The sequence below is a fragment of the Kogia breviceps genome, chromosome 15 (genome assembly GCF_026419965.1).
Source record: "Kogia breviceps isolate mKogBre1 chromosome 15, mKogBre1 haplotype 1, whole genome shotgun sequence".
NCBI classification, from domain to species: Eukaryota; Metazoa; Chordata; class Mammalia; order Artiodactyla; family Physeteridae; genus Kogia; species Kogia breviceps.
In genome coordinates, this window is record NC_081324.1 from 60,534,175 (window position 1) to 60,551,783 (window position 17,609).

General features: G+C 45.0%; 1 protein-coding gene across 4 annotated transcripts in view; it reads right to left on the reverse strand.

The window, feature by feature from the left end:
- Positions 1 to 14,005: 14,005 nt before the first annotated feature.
- The window catches only part of PPP4R1 (protein phosphatase 4 regulatory subunit 1), a 62,170-nt gene continuing 58,566 nt past the window's right edge, over positions 14,006 to 17,609 (reverse strand). For all 4 annotated transcript variants that reach the window (XM_059041259.2, XM_067014506.1, XM_067014507.1 and 1 more), the window contains 4 exons: positions 17,005 to 17,125; positions 16,776 to 16,910; positions 16,216 to 16,357; positions 14,006 to 15,027 (listed from right to left, as the gene is read on the reverse strand). In XM_059041259.2, coding sequence (XP_058897242.1) covers positions 14,864 to 15,027; positions 16,216 to 16,357; positions 16,776 to 16,910; positions 17,005 to 17,125 — 562 coding nt within the window. In that variant the 3' untranslated portion in view covers positions 14,006 to 14,863. The remainder of the gene's footprint in view (positions 15,028 to 16,215; positions 16,358 to 16,775; positions 16,911 to 17,004; positions 17,126 to 17,609) is intronic.

Sequence of the window (17,609 nt, forward strand, 5' to 3'; positions counted from 1 at the left end):
GAGACAAATGACAATGAAAACATGATGATCCAAAACCTATGGGATGCAGCAAAAGCAATTCTAAGAGGGAAGTTTGTAGCTATACAATCCTACCTCAAGAAACAAAAATCTCAAACAATCTAACCTTACACCTAAAGGAACTAGAGAAAGAAGAACAAACAAAACCCAAAGTTAGTAGAAGGAAAGAAATCATAAAGACCAGAGCAGAAATAAATGAAATAGAAACAAAGAAAACAATAGCAAAGATCAATAAAACTAAAAGCTGGTTCTTTGAGAAGATAAACAAAATTGATAAACCTTTAGCCAGACTCATCAAGAAAAAGAGGGAGAGGACTCAAATCAATAAAATTACAAATGAAAAAGGAGAAGTTAACAACAGACAGCACAGAAATACAAAGCATCCTAAGAGACTACTAGAAGCAATTATATGCCAATAAAATGGACAACCTGGAAGAAATGGACAAATTCTTAGAAAGGTATAACCTTCCAAGACAGAACCAGGAAGAAACAGAAAATATGAACAGACCAATCACAAGTAATGAAATTGAAACTGTGATTAAAAATCTTCCAACAAACAAAAGTCCAGGACCAGATGGCTTCACAAGTGAATTCTATCAAACATTTAGAGAAGAGCTAACACCCATCCTTCTCAAACTCTTTCAAAAAATTGCAGAGGAAGGAACACTCCCAAACTCATTCTATGAGGCCACCATCACCCTGATACCAAAACCAGACAAAGATACTACAAAAAAAGAAAATTACAGACCAATATCACTGATGAATATAGATGCAAAAATCTTAAACAAAATACTAGCAAACAGAATCCAACAACACATTAAAAGGATCATACACCACGATCAAGTGGGATTTATCCCAGGGATGCAAGGATTCTTCAGTATACTTAAATCAATCAATGTGATACACCATATTAACAAACTGAAGAATAAAAACCATATGATCATCTCAATAGATGCAGAAAAAGCTTTTGACAAAATTCAACACCCATTTATGATAAAAACTCTCCAGGAAGTGGGCATAGAGGGAACCTACCTCAACATAATAAAGGCCATATATGACAAACCCACAGCAAACATCATTCTCAATGGTGAAAAACTGAAAGCATTTCCTCTAAGATCAGGAACAAGACAAGGATGTCCACTCTCACCATTATTAATCAACATAGTTTTGGAAGTCCTGGCCATGGCAATCAGAGAAGAAAAAGAAATAAAAGGAATACAAATTGGAAAAGAAGAAGTAATACTGTCACTGTTTGCAGATGACATGATACTATACATAGAAAATCCTAAAAATGCCACCAGAAGCCTACTAGAGCTAATCAATGAATTTGGTAAAGTTGCAGGACACAAAATTAATGCACAGAAATCTCTTGCATTCCTATACACTAATGATGAAAAATCTGAAAGAGAAATTATGGAAACACTCCCATTCATCATTGCAACAAAAAACATAAAATACCTAGGAATAAACCTACCCAGGGAGACAAAAGACCTGTATGCAGAAAACTATAAGACACTGATGAAAGAAATTAAAGATGATACCAACAGATGGAGAGATATAACATGTTCTTGGATTGAAAGAACCAATATTGTGAAAATGACTATACTACCCAAAGCAATCTACAGATTCAGAATCTACAAATCCAATTCCCTGTCAAATTACCAATGGCATTCTTTACAGAACTAGAACAAAAAATCTTAGAATTTGTATGGAGATACAAAACACCCCAAATACCCTAAGCAGTCTTGAAGGAAAAAAACGGAGCTGGAGGAATCAGACTCCCTGACTTCAGACTATACTACAAAGCTACAGTAATCAAGACAATATGGTAGTGGCACAAAAACAGAAATACAGATCAATGGAACAAGATAGAAAGCCCAGAGATCAACCCACGCACCTATGGTCAACTAATCTATGACAAAGGAGGCAAAGATATACAATGGAGAAAAGACAGTCTCTTCAATAAGTGGTGCTGGGAAAACTGGAGAGCTACATATAAAGGAATGAAATTACAACACTCCCTAACACCATACACAAAAATAAACTCAAAATGGATTAGAGACCTAAATGTAAGACTGGACACTATAAAACTCTTAGAGGAAAACATTGGAAGAACACTCTTTGACATAAACCACAACAAGATCTTTTTTGATCCACCTCCTAGAATAATGGAAATAAAAACAAAAATAAACAAATGGGACCTAATGAAACTTAAAACCTTTTGCACAGCAAAGAAAACCATAAACAAGATGAAAACACAACTCTCAGAATGGGAGAAAATATTTGCAAACGAATCAACGGACAAAGGGTTAATCTCCAAAATATATAAACAGCTCATGCAGCTCAATATTAAATAAACAGACAACCCAATCCAAAAACGGGCAGAAGACCTAAATAGACATTTCTCCAAAGAAGACATACAGATGGCCAAGAAGCACATGAAAAGCTTCTCAACATCACTAATTATTAGAGAAATGCAAATCAAAACTACAATGAGGTATCTCACACCAGTTAGAATGGGCATCATCAGAAAATCTACAAACAACAAATGCTGGAGAGGGTGTGGGAAAAAGGGAACCCTCTTGCACTGTTGGTGGGAATGTAAATTGATACAGCCACTATGGAGAACAGTATGGAGGTTCCTTAAAAAACTAAAAATAGAATTACCATATGATCCAGCAATCCCACTACTGGGCATATACCCAGAGAAAAACCATAATTCAAAAAGACTCATGCACCCCAATGTTCACTGCAGCACTATTTACAATAGCCATATCATGGAAGCAACCTAAATGCCCATCATAGACGAATGGATAAAGAACTTGTGGTACATATATACAATGGAATATTACTCATCCATAAAAAGGAACGAAATTGAGTCATTTGTTGAGACATGGATGGATCTAAAGACTGTCATACAGAGTGAAGTAAGTCAGAAAGAGAAAAACAAATATCGTATATTAACGCATATACGTGGAACCCAGAAAAATGGTACAGATGAGCTGGTTTGCAGGGCAGAAGTTGAGACACAGATGTAGAGAACAAACATATGGACACCAAGGGTGGAAAACCGTGGTGGGGTGGGGATGGTGGTGTGCTGAATTGGGCGATTGGGATTGACATGTATACGCTGATGTGTATACAACTGATGACTAATAAGGACCTGTAGTATAAAAAAACGAATACTAAACTTTCTTTGGGTTATTTGTATGGAAATATATTAATGTGTTTCAGATAATACATGAAGTTTCTAAAAATCTTATATGTTCTGGTATAATGTAAGTCATAATTCTAGTTATTACTTTAAAATGTGTATCTCAGAAATAACTAAATTTCCCTGTCAACTGCATTATTATGAACTTTCATCAAATCTTTAACTCTGGCCATTTTTATGTCTTTTGTCGTTTACAGACAGTTCTGGGTGTACTCTGATGCTTTTGCAAAAATGTTCCTATACAAGGGTTTCATCTTCAAGGAATTCATGGAAAAGTCTCTTGACAAATACAGATTTCTGGTAACTGACTATACTGCTGAACTGAATGAATAAGCATTTTCAGAACTCTAATGGAAAACTGATGAATTCATAAAAGTGCTAACAAAAGATGAAGATGAAAAAAAATTAATTACATGGAACTGAGTGAACTGATGAGGATGATTATAATTTTTGTGACTTTTTGTTTGAATAAAAAAATCCAACCCCCCCCAAAACAAAAAGACATTAAGAAAAAAAAAAAAAAACCCAAAAACCCCCCACATAGTCAGCTTGATGACATCTAAAATTCTTTTCCCAAGATGCCTTTTCCACAAACATTCTACAGCTTTCTGCTCTCCAGGCTTTGTCCTAGGATTTTTTCCTTTCTCATTCTGAAGCAATCATTTTACTTGCCTTACTACTTTTCATAGTTTCCTTTCACCCATATTATTTCTGAGTAGTTTTAATGACTTATAGTGATTAGAATTCTTAACCCTTAGTATTCTTAATTCCTAGTGAACACTAAGAAGTAAGTAGTTGTGGACTGTTACATTATCATTGATTGGCAAGTTTATAAATACATTTTCTAATTTCTAGAAGCACATATCCTCATTAAATTTCCCAACATGGCACAAAACTTGCTTGCTAAGAGACCCAAATATCTTTAGTTCCTCTATAAAAAGGAGGCCAAAAGTAGATCAACATTTGTTCAGTAATTAATGTTTCAGTATTTTATGTTATTTGCAGATGACCTAGATATTCAATGAATATCCATCACTTATACTGAGATAAGTTAACTGTAAGGTTTCAAGTTACAAAAAAAGATTTTGGAAACTATTTTTAAGTGGATATACCATAAAGTAAAGTATAATTATTATTGAAAAGTTTATAAATTTTTATATTACATCTATTTAATTCACTTGTTCTTAACATTAATGTTTAGTCATGAACATTTCATGAGACATTAAACAGCTAATCATCTTAAGTTATTTTTCTTGCTGACAAATTCTGTAACAGAGATAACATAAGCTTATTTGATTTTTCATAAACCTAGGTAGACTAAAAGTATTAATATTATAGTTTATGCCGATAACTCTAAAGACATGCCTGTTTTAATTAAACCAACACACTTAAACTAGCTTTTATTTACTTAAGATTATCCTAGACCAGGTGAACCTGAAAAACATTTGCATTAGTTTCCATATTTCTGAGACTACACATGATTTATATAACAGTTGTTTGTCTTTAAGCCAATTAAATAGAACTCTTTACAAATTAACTTTGGTAATACCATTTGGAGGTAGAAAAAACTGACACACATACACACAGACATAAACATAAAGACAGACACAGGCAGATGTCTTGTACTGTTTATTTTTAAAGTTTAGCCTTGATTAAAGACTTAAACAAAAGACATGACACCATAAAACTCCTGGAAGAGAATATAGGCAAATTCTCCAACTTAAATTGTACCAATGTTTCCTTAGGTCAGTCTCCCAAGGCAATAGAAATAAAAACAAAAATTAACAAATGGGGGGCTTCCCTGGTGGCACAGTGGTTGAGAGTCCGCCTGCTGATGCAGGGGACATGGGTTCGTGCCCCGGTCCGGGAGGATCCCACATGCTGCGGAGCGGCTGGGCCCGTGAGCCATGGCCGCTGAGCCTGTGCATCTGGAGCCTGTGCTCCGAAGCGGGAGAGGCCACAATGGTGAGAGGCCCGCGTACCACAAAAAAAAAAGACAACCTACAGAATGGGAGAAAATATTTGCAAATGATGCAACCAACAAAGGCTTAATTTCCTAAATATACAAACAGCTCATATAATTCAGCAACAACAAAAAACAACCCTATCCAAAAATGGGCAGAAGACCTAAATAGACGTTTCTCCAAAGAAATAAAGATGGCCAATAGGCACATGAAAAGATATTCAACTTTGCTAATTATCAGAGAAATGCAAATCAAAACTACAATGAGGTACCACCTTACACCAGTAAAATAGCCATCATTTAAAAAAAGTCTGCTGGAGAGGGTGTGGAGAAAGGGAACCTTCCTGCACTGTTGGTGGGAATGTAAATTGGTGCAGCCGCTATGGAAAACAGTATGCAGCTTCCTCAGAAAACTAAGAATTGCCATTTGCCATATGATCTAGCAATCCCACTCCTGGCATATATCTGGACAAAACTATAATTCAGAAAGATACATGCACCCCTATGTTCACAGCAGCACTGTTCACAATAGCCAAAACATGGAAACAACCTAAGTGTCCATTGACAGATAAGTGGATAAAGAAGATGTGCTACGTATATGTATATATATGTGTGTATACACATACACACACAAATGGAATATTACTCAGCCATAAAAAAAGAATGACACAATGCCATTTGCATCAACATGGGTGCAACTTGAGATTATCATACTAAGCAAAATAAGAAAGACAAATATCTTGTGATATCAGTTACATGTGCAATCTAAAATATGACACAAATGAACCTATCTATGAAACAGAATCACAGACATAGAGAACAGACTAGTGGTTGCCAAGGGGGAAGGGGTTGGGAGAGGGATGGAGTGGGAGGTAGGATGGATAAACAACCAGGTCCTACTGTACAGCACAGGGAACTATATTCAATATCCTGTGATAAACCATAATGGAAAAGAATATTTTAAAAAAGAATATATATATATGTGTAACTGAATCACTGCTGTACAGCAGTATTTAACACAAAATTGTAAATCAACAATACTTCAATTAAATAAACAAAATTTTAGCCACAAGACAGGTATAATAATGCAAAACTCACTAGTTTATAAAAGAACAGTTGGATCCAAATTGCGTTTCTGGCAGATGGAATAAAGTTTACTGGCTCAGATGGCTTCAACTTTTCACTAATATCTGGTGACAGTTTTAAAGATTTTTCATAGCCCCAGTTTTCAGTAGCCTCTCCTTTTTCCATGATGAGAATTGCATAGAGAAGGCCGGGGAGAGAACTTACACCTCAAAAGGCACAGAGGAAGAATGTTCCACCAAGAAGGACTTTTGCTCCCTAAATCCAGATCTTTTATGACACCTACAAGCCTTCTGAGATGAACAGGGGAGCTTCGAGGATTGGTAAAAAGCATAGATGAGCTTTGGATTGTTTCTAGAGCCGCATTACTGTTCTTGTAAAGACTCGGTTTGTAAGACAAGTACAGTTGTTTTTAATTCTTCAAGGAATTGGGTGGGAACCTGAATGGTACCAAGGGGCTGCCCACCTAGCCAACTACATTTGCTTCTTCATATCAGGGAGGTCAACTAAGATGGAAATCAAAAGATCCCTATGTTCTAGATTTAGAGCTGTGTGTCTTTGCAGAAGGACTTACTAAAACATTCCAAAGGCTTCAGAATGTTTTTCTTTCCCTCTGGGTATACAGTTTCATTCCAGCTTTGGACAGAAGTCCTAAAAGAAGTTCCTGTCAGGCTCTGAATATCAGCTTCTAATTTGGCCAACTTCTGACCATAGAGCTACTTTTCAAAAAAAAACCACAAAATGCTTTCAAATATCTTGTCAGGTTTCAGCCAGGACAAACTGTGAATATTATCGGCAGTAGTGAACAACCCTATGAATGCAAGTGGCATCCCCAATGAGGGTGCAAAAGATTCCCAAGATGCAGAGCCACCCGTAAAGAAAGAAAGCTTTAGACAATCCCCTGAGAGCTGGCAACAGTCTGTAGGACCCTGGCCGCAAATGGGGTGCAGCCCATACTTCTGCCTGGCCATATTTTGGGGGCCTCCAACCTGATGGTAACTAAGCCAAGTTCTCAGGACACAACAAGAAGGCAATAGCTGTCCCTGGGAGAGAAAGGATTAGCAACCACCGAGTACGTGAAAGAAAAGTCACGTGTCACCATCAATACTTAATTCTAACAAGTATTTTTTGCCTGTTAAGTCTGAATTTGGAAAGTGAGTGACAACATGACATTTTACCTTCCTCTCAACAAGGCAGTGGAGACCTGGCAGAGCTGACTTTGGTAGAATTCTCCCCCTTCGCCAGCTTCTCCAGTTTTCCCAGGATCCCGTCTGCAGGTGCTGGGGTGAGCTGGGTGTCCCAGTGGGTGTCTTCCCGGTCACCAGACGCTGCAGAGGAGGAGAGAGAAATTTCCCTCACCCTTTACAGTGAGTGCCTGGCTGAGGCCCCTTTTTCTCTAGGCCACCTCATAAATGGATAAACTTATCTAGATTAAAAGTTCTCCTCTGTAGCCACTGTAATTCAAGATTATCTTTGGTAAGGTTAACCTGCTTGTTCAGTCTTAAACTTTTATTCACCCGAGGCCTCGTGGACCCAGCCCAGCTGAAGTCAGACCCAGTTCAACTGCAGACACAGTCTGGTTTACAAGTCAGATCCAGTTGAACCCAGACCCAGTCCAGTTTCTAAATTCCACCTAGTCTGACTCCAGCCAATTTCCAGACCCAGTCCAGAAAAAGAAACGTTCAAATAAAGTCTGAAAGCTAATGATGCAAAAGCTGTAGAACTAGGATTTGAGAAGGGCCTCATGACCTCCAGAGGTGCCCTGAGAAGACAGCAAACCCCAAGGGCCCAGCGGGTGCCTAGTGCCTACGCCTGGTTGCTCCTTGCTCCTGGGGCCATCAGCGTTCTCCTTCAGATCCCACTTCTGACATGAGAACTGTTAAAAGATAAACTGAGGCATATTAAAAAACTTAACAGTTTATTTGAGCAAAAATTGAATCAGGCAGCATCCAATCTGGCAGATAAAAAGAGTTCCAAGAAGCTGTACAAAGAAAGGCAAAAGGGAGCAGGAACAAGGAAGTTATCTTAGGCAAAAAAGTGGGTTAGTTATTGCAAAGTTACAGAACTCAGACATTGTGGGTTCGGTTCCAGACCACTGCAATAAAGTGAATATCGCAATAAAACAAGTAACACAAATATTTTGGTTTCCTAGTGCTTATAAAAGTTGTTTCCGTTATACTGTAGTCCATTAAGTGTGTGTTAGTGTTTTGTGTACAACAATATACATACCTTAATTAAAAAATAATTGCTGTCTGGAAAATGGCACCACCGATAGACTTGCTTGATTCAAGGTTGCCACAAACCTTCAATTTGTTTAAAAAAAAGAAAAAAAAAAAAAGCAGTCTCTGCAAAGCACAATAAATTGAGGTGTGCCTGTATTTGCCTTTAGGAGATGTCAGGGGTCTATCAGTCAGATGACCCAACTAGTGCGGAGCAGGCGATTCCCGACTGACCGGTTTAAGGTTCCATTTCTGGGAGAGCTGAAACGGTAATTAATTAAGTAGTCTAGGTGTGGTAATGTGGGGCTCCATTTGGGGCCCGAGTCTAGACTGAGGCTTAAAGCCCCTGGGTGTGGCTGCCTGCACCAACACCACACAGCCCCGAGATTGAGAGGGAATGCAGCGGCGCCTGCAGGACACCTGGGCCCAAACTTCCGATGGGGTCAAAACAGATGAATTTGGGGGGCGGGGGGAGAAACAGGCATGATGCTCATCTGAAGCGAGGGTCCCAGGTCCATCAAAAGGCAAGAAGCTGCTTCACATCCCAGTTGCAACTGGAGAAAGGAAGAGCTGCTCTCGGGGTCGGGGGGAGGGGTGTCTGTAGCCTTCTGAAGGAGGTCCCACCCCAAATTCTTGCGTTTCTCACATGGGGATAAAAAAATATATCGTTTACTGCTAATAAGGTGGTCTCAATGCCATCTGCTGTTGGCCTTCACACCGGGAGCAGTAGTACAGAAGGAATGGCGGGTTCTCTGGATGAAGCGTTAGCTTGGCCGTTAGGTGGGGCAGCCCACGGCACACGCTACCTCAGGGCGACCCTCACGGGGACAGAGTCTCCTGAGGAGAGGTGTTGCTCCCGGGCTTCAGTCTGTTGACTTAGGTTGGCCTTACTGGGAGGTTGCCATGTAAAACGCAGACGCCCTGTTACAGCTGAATTTCAGATCGACAGTGACTAATATTGGAGTATAAGGTTGTCTAAGGCTTCATTGGGTGTCCTGTTTTTTTTTTTTTTTTTTTTTCCTGAGCCCTTTTGCCTAAAGCAGTGACTTCAATAACATACCCTTTTCCTGGCTTTTCTCTCCTTTTCTGTATGTTTATTTTCAGTCTGGCCACCCTACCTTAGCATCTCAGCTAACGACTGGGCTGATGACACCTAGTACAAAAGGTTAAAGTGGCCCCGAGTGCTGTACAGGTGAGAGCTATTGTTCCTTGAGAGAGATGGGAGGTGACCCAATGTAGTAAACGTAGGACAAAGTGCACGACCCACAGATAGTACGCGTAGGCGACCTGGGGTGGACCTGGGGGAGGATGGATTAGACCTGACCAGGTTTGGCTCTTGGCCTTGACTGTCAAATCGTGGGGACACTCGCTAAGCAAATGCACACAGGCTGCTGCTGATACCTGTGGGCTGAACTTGGGCACCAAGGGAAGCAGCTCTACGAGATGTTGAACCAAATGGAGCAGGCGGGCCGCCACCTAATCCTGCCACCCTGTGCCTGCCGGGCCTCTCGGCCACGGGACCCCTGCAGGAGAGCAGCCCTGGGAACCCTGGGCTCTGGGCTCGCCCGCCACTCAGCACCGTGCTGCCCGCACAGCTGCTGTGGTCGTGACCTCCTGTCCCCGTGTGGGCTCAGACTCCGAACGCATCAAAGCACTGACTTGCAACTGAGAAAATAGAGTACAAATACTGAATGCCAGACAACCTTTTTGATTCTGTGCTGTTGGAATTAGTGTATCAAATTTATGGAAAGAGTGTTAATCTGGAAAAGGTAAGATCCCACACCCACAGGGTCTTCCAGGGCCTTGTTATCAACAACATCCCGCTGCTCCTGTTAGGAGCACAGGCCTCAGGCCCCACCCCGGACCTGCTGGGTCATTACGTGCATTTTAACGGGATCCAGGGTGACTGAACGCACAGCAACAGTGCAGCGGCCCTGTCCTAAATCACCAGCACTTTACTAGAGATACTTAAAAACCAAAACACACCAAAACCCCAGAAAAATCTCAGAATAGAGGACCATCCAAGACAGGCGCACACAAATACACACACACTCGACTGTTCCTGTTCTTGTTCTGCCTGAGGCCCTGGGAACGTCCTCCCAGCCCGGCCCCGCCCGCAGTGAGACCATCCCTGTGTCCCTGTGAGAGGTCCTCCGCCTCATCCTGCTCTCCCTCCCCTGGGCGTCTGCCTGGGGAATGGTCCCTACAACGTCCTTTGCTCCAGCATCTTTGAAAGCAGAGGCCCGCCTGCTCTTGCTGGGACACCTCTCGGGGTCAACGCGGTGACATCCACGGGGCCGCAGGCCACCCAGCTCAGGGGCCTCCAGGAGCTGCTCACAGCTTCCTCGTAGAACATGTAACGACACTACCCAGTAGATGTTCGCATACAATCAATAACCACCATCAGCTCATGAACACTAAACAGCTGATCAGGGTACGGACTAAAAACTCTGCGTCAAATCTTGCCAAATTTAAATCAGCCAAATGTACCCTCCGTAAGACTTGTCAGACATCAAACTGTAACAGTGCTATAAAACGTCCCAGGGACTAAAATCTGATCACTTGGGGCTTCCCTGGTGGCGCAGTGGTTGAGAGTCCGCCTGCCGATGCAGGGGACACGGGTTCGTGCCCCGGTCCGGAAAGATCCCACATGCCGCGGAGAGGCTAGGCCCGTGAGCCATGGCCGCTGAGCCTGCATGTCTGGAGCCTGTGCTCCGCAGCGGGAGAGGCCGCGACAGTGAGAGGCCCGCGTACCGCAAAAAAAAAAAAAAAAAAAATCTGATCACTTGTTAAGTTTCTAGGGAAAGAATTTTTAAGGAAAATAACTTCTGTCAGATGAGATTAAAACTAGTCCATTAGTTCCCTATGAAAATGGTCCAGGCATTAACTTGGGTTAGTGGGGTTCACAGCAGAAAAGGACTTCAACAAAAATGAATCACAGTTGGTATTCTGTGTTTACAAATAGTCAAGATGTTCTCAAGGTCAAACCTCCCCCAGGGCAAAACACTCGTAATTCAAGGGGTCACAGAATGCCTAGTTTGGGAGTTTCTGGTGGAGGATTTGAGAATCCAGCTTCTGGTGGGGAGGAGACACATGAGCCCAGGGCTGTGCCCCAGGCAGGTCACCTGGGAGCACCCCTCCGCGGGGCCCCGTCGTCCTCCTCCACACATCCTGCTCTTGATGCGTTTAGAAAGGCGAACGCGGGAAACCTCGAGGTCCTGCTTACTCACATCTATTCCCAGGCTCACCTTCTATAACTGGTTTCAGTCAGAGGATCGTCACCTTCCAAGAGGCATGGGCTCGGCTCTGAGCTGCTGGGAGCCTCCACCTTTTCCTCCCTGTTGCTCACTGCTTCCAGCTCCTGGAACCCTGCACAGAAAACGTTACCACACAAGGAAAGCAGCACGGGTGTCTGGGGCCCGGGGCGCAGCGCTCTTCCTGTCGGGGGTCAATTTAACACCTGCTGCTCCTGCCTCCTGGGAGCATCCCCGACACACCGGGCCCGCCCTCTGGGCCCCGGCACCCACTCCCTGGGACCTAGTGCTGCCAGGAGGCCCACCCGGCACCGGGCAGGGGTGCAAGGGTCCCCCACGGGCTGAGTTGCCAGGCCGGCTCTGTGATGGCTCCGAGGGCCTCAGCCCTTGCCAATTCAGGGTTCTAGAGGGTTCTAGACAAACTGCACGGGTCTGGCATCAGAAGTTATCTCCAGGGCTTAAGGACAAAGCTCACAGGCAAAAAGGTGACCCCCAAGCCACTAAGAGTCAAAGAGGAGGGCCGGTGGCCTCGGGGTGGCAGATTCAGGGAGGGACACTCACGTACTCGCGAGAGCTCGCAGGCGCTTCCTCCCGGGCAGAGATGCGGGGACTGGGAACCAGGCCCGGCCATAGGAGGAGGGCGAGGAAGGGGCTGCAGGAGGCGGTGGAAGAGAAACACCGGCCACGGCCAAGGACATCGGCTGAGCAGGAAGCTCCAATATCGGGGGAAAAAAAAAAGTTTCCTCTTCACCCTGGTCACTCAAAAGTCCCACGTCATCACAGAATTGCTCCTGAGATTAGCTACCCATAATGATAATGAGGACATATCATTATTCATTTTTCTACTGTGAAATTAAAAGATTTGGTTACTAACTGGTTTGCAGGCTGTTTTTGCCTCTGGGGAGATTTGGAAGAACCGTGGAGTCGTCAGTGTCCCGCTGCCTCCAGGGGCTGGTTTCCTTCCGTCCTCTGGGCTCAGCGGCCACGACTCCATCCACACCTGCGGAAGGACCCGGGGCCACGGCGGGAAGGCCGCACTGTCGCCACTAAAGAAAGAGCTGAAACCAGGAGCCGATGGTCCAGCCTCGTCGTCTCTGAGCACCGTCAGTGATGGTTCAAACCAGGGCGGCCTCGGCCATTAAACGATGCTGGTGGCCTTCCCTGTCCACCACCGTGGAGGGACCTGGAATCATGGCTCTTCGGGATCCCAGGGTGTGAGGACGTGGCTCAGTGACATGGGCCCGTGTGAGGCCACATGGGAAGAGCTGGCCTAAATTCAAGTTCTTTACCCCCAAATGGACTATTATTATTACCACTGCTTTAAAAGACTGCAGCTATTAGTGTAGAATTCTTATTAATTCACAGAACTGAAGTTTGGGGAGGGGCAAAGTATATTATTATAGCTTAATAGCAGAGAATGTGCACCTCAAAAATTAGGCTAAATGACACCAAAAGAGATCTCACCCTCCTTCAACCTCTGCTCTGAGGCTGACTGACAGATGCCTTCCCCAGCCGCCACCACCTACCACCTACCACCTTCCACTCCACAGCCCCGCCCTTATCACCTGTGCCCCACCTTACCTGCGTTTACTGATTCATTTGTCTCAGCGGAATCTGGTCACACATTATTCCCGGTGCACAAATATCCAGGTTACAATTCAAGTGCAAGAGACCAAAAGGCTCATCTGTAATGACATATACAGGAAGCAGCCTGTGTATCCCCAAATCTACACGCCAAGGTTCAAGGCCCTACTAGGCTTAACTACAAACCTGGGGAGTCCCCACTAGCTGAGGAGACTAAACCAAAATCACAGAAGCACCATGGCCGCTCAGAGGCCAAGTGTCTTCCAACCTGGGCTCAAAAAAGCAACGAGCATCTCTCCACAGCCCTTCATAAAAGCACGTTCACGCAGCATCTCACCTGATGCAGACACGCATGGGCAGGCAGGCTCCACCACCGCCCCTTGCACAGGCAGACCTGGGCTCAGAGGCCTCTCCTGGGAGTGAAGACCCCAGGGTGAGCCCCAGGTGCACGCCTGCCCTCGGTGGGGGGCTGCCCAGGAGGCCCCACTGCCGGCCAAGAGCAGAACTGGCCCGGGGGTGTGCACAGATTTCAAAGAAATTACCGAACTAGTTAAAAGACATATTTTAATCTAGTTTTCCCGTTTTATACTAAAATCATTAATACAGGTCACAAATTGCATTTATTCACAGATATCTAGAAAACAGTCAAAAGTGTATCTATCTCTCTGTATAGATCTTAGTAATAAATTTTATTTGAACAAGAGAACTTGTGCACAAGAGTTGAACAGCATGATTACAGACTGCGGCCCTCCCCAGGGGAGGCACAGGTATGTACAGTATGTGAGACAAAGTTGCACCTCAGAGCTGATCATGATCAAGTCAAAAACACCTGACATACAGTATACGTGCTAATAAATTTCCTTCAGGTCATGACCAGCATGAAAAAAAATCAGGACATAGATACTCAGCAAAGGCTCTGTAAATGTGCACAGCAATATGCTGCATTTAAGAGTTAAAATCAGACTCTACTTAGTGTTAGCATCAAGCCCTTAGGAGAAATCCAAAAAATATCTCCTTTCCCGTTCACACACGTCAAAAAACTATTCACACGTGGGGCTGGACTGGGCAGCTGGCCTCAGACCCCACCAGGGCCTTGCCCGTGTGGACACAGCGAGGGTTAATACTGGAGGTCTCTTCCCCATCCCGGCTCGCGGCCGCCTTCTGGCTGCACTTCCACCTTAGTCATTAAATTAAACCAGCAGAAAGCAACGCAGGCCTCTGGGAGTCCCATCCCTTCCACAAGGAGAATGCTAGGCCAATTCAAGTTTCATTCAGTCAGGAAGACAGAAGGATTTAAGGCTTCGGTGACGATTATAATCCTCTGAGAAATTATTTTCCCTTCAAGTCAAGATGATAGTGTTTACTGTACTTTCTCTTGACTCTGAAAATCCCTGGTATCGGTGTAGGCAACTTGCACCTGCAATCAAGTCTGCAAGGGAGGAAGGTCCCCCACAGCTGTCCCAGGCCACGTGTGGTCACGAGCTGAACCTTGGCTCCCCGGAAGTGGGGAGACCCCGGTCCACGCTGTCTAGTAGGTGGAGGAGGCTGTGCTCATGGCATCTTCGGAGATCTTGGTGCTGGCTGGGTGGATGCTTGCAAAGTACTTGACGTCACTGTCACGGTCCATCTGAAGAGCCATGATGGTCTGCTCCACGGCCTCCTGGTGACAGCTGGCAGAGGTTAGGAAATACTCTGGAAACGAGAAAAGCAAATCACAAATGAAATTAGCTTTGCTGGATTATAAACAGTAATCCAAATTAATTTATGTTCTATGAAAAAAAATTCCCAAATGTAGGAGAATTAGAAGATTTATCTTTTTTTTTTGGCTGTGTTGGGTCTTTGTTGCTGTGCACGGGCTTTCTCTAGTTGCAGTGAGTGGGGGCTACTCTTCATTGCGGTGCGCGGGCTTCTCACTGCGGTGGCTTCCCTTGCTGCAGAGCATGGGCTCTAGGCGTGGGCTTCAGTAATTGTAGCATGTGGGCTCAGTAGCTGTGGCTCGCGGGGCCTAGAGCACAGGCTCAGTAGCTGTGGCGTGCGGGCTTAGCTGCTCTGCGGCATGTGGGATCTTCCCAGCCCAGAGCTCAAACCCGTGTCCCCTGGCAGGCGGATTCTTAACCACTGTGCCACCAGGAAAGCCCCTATCTTGTTTTAATGACAGACTAAATCTCATGATATTTAATGGCAGCAGTGTTAGTAAATATGTTAAAACTTGTACTTGTTATAGCTATTAATTAGCTCAGTAAAAGGAAAAACATTTCCAAATACAAGCCACACACACAAAACCAGGGTCTTGTCTGTTCAATATGATAAATTCCAAAGGAAAAAAAAGAAGCAAAGTTAATTTGCCCATATTCTTTGAAGTCTATTACAAACTTCTTTCTGGGCTTTGTTCATGAATTCACGCGTTCAAACGATATTTATTAGGCATTTCCGGGGGATTACAGTAAGTGAAACAACCTGAATCTTACGGTGCTCATAATTTGCAGCAAAGCCAACACTAAAGGGCACGTCTTCCGCCTAATGAATGAAACGCAGGAGGAAACTCAAACACGCCTCCCGCCCCAATGGCAGCGACAGACGTTCACGTGGGGCGAACCAAAGGCAGTATTCGTCACACAGTCCTCAGTGAATTTCCAACTTTTCAAACTACTAAGTTTTAAATTATAAAGAAAAATTCATCTAGAACAGAATAGTGAAAATTCAACATCACTCTCCTCGCCCCTTAATCGTCTTGTGTCCTTTCTTGACAGGAACCACCACTAACAAGTCGCAGCACGTTCTCGGACCAGACCATTCCTATGACCCCAACCCTTCCACGCGGGCACCCACCTGTCCCATGTCCCCACCACCTACCCCTCTCCTCGTGGGTCGCCTGCCTACCTTTTTCTAGCAGAGTCTGTCGCAGTGTCTTCGCGAGGAGCACGCGGACATTCGGAACCCTATCGTTTGCCAAGGTGAGCAGGTGTGGCATCAGATGCATAGCGAACTGGTCCATGGGCAGGCATTCATCTTCAATGACAGTCTGGGGACAGAAAGACCTGCTTCAACCTGCCGGCTCAGTCAACCAGGCCATAAGTAATAACAGCTCGCAAAACCTTTTAGAAACAACTTAAGTGCCTCAGGTTTCAGTTACAGCTTTTTAAAACAATATTCCAGGCACTGAGGAGCTCAAAACCAAGTGATACAGTTAAGTGCCCGCAGAGATGCACAGCTGTGACCTGCCCCACGGAGGCCTGGCATCACAGTCATGTTCCCAGCCGCAGACCCGCAAGCTCCGTGGACCAGGACGACGGCCAGGGCAGCGCCGCTTTTGGGAGCTCGGGGGACAGAGCGGGGAAGGGTGAGCCAGATGGCGAAGCTCTGCCCTCAAGGATGAGAGCGAGGGTGTGGAGGGGGGCAAGGGGCCCGAGGAGACAGGTAGCCGGTGCGGCCGCACTCACCTGGCAGACAAAGACAAAGGCCTGCCGCCCGGACCACCGGGGACATCGCCCGAAGCTCTCCACCAGCTCGCGGATGAGGTCCACCCCGAAGGTGGGCGGCGCAGCCCGGTGCAGCTTCCGCACCATCTCGCCAACCTAGGGGGGTACGCACTGGTGAGCCACACCTCTGCCCGGTGTTCTCACCAAACGTGTGCTGGGCTAAGGCTGTAAGAAGAACTTGAACACGTACCAACTTGTAGGAAATCCAACGAACAGAAGAAACTTTATCTGCACACAGATTCAGAGCAATGGGGCGTAAATAGTCATAAATGTCTCTGGGGCTGTATAACTCTAGAAGTAAGATCAGCTGTCTACAAAGTGAATTATAAAAATAAAAATACAATTACAATTCAACAATAAGCACGACAAATGAAAATAGGCTGCTCGTCTGAAGCATGAGTCACCAGGGTCGTGTCTGTGAGAGGAACACATGCAGAGACCAGCGATTGGCCTGGACGCTGTGTGTCTGGATCTGCATCTAAATAACACACACGTTCAGGACACAAACAATGCGGAACTGTACCCACGGCGACGGACACAGAGCAAAGCACGGCCTGACTGGCTCCATGGGGACACGGGACACGGTCCCGCGGTGACTGCTGAGGACCTGCTGGGAAACTCCCATCCACACAGCAGCTGTCTAGTGAGAAGGTGCCAGCAGCCTCAGGCAGCCTGCTGTATACCAGTCAGGCTCTGGGCAGCTTCTCAGGGAGGCTCCGGTACCAGGGGTGGGGGACACAGGGAGGCCCCTCCTGCACCTGCTCCCACCAACTCGCCGAGAACCGGGGACTAGGG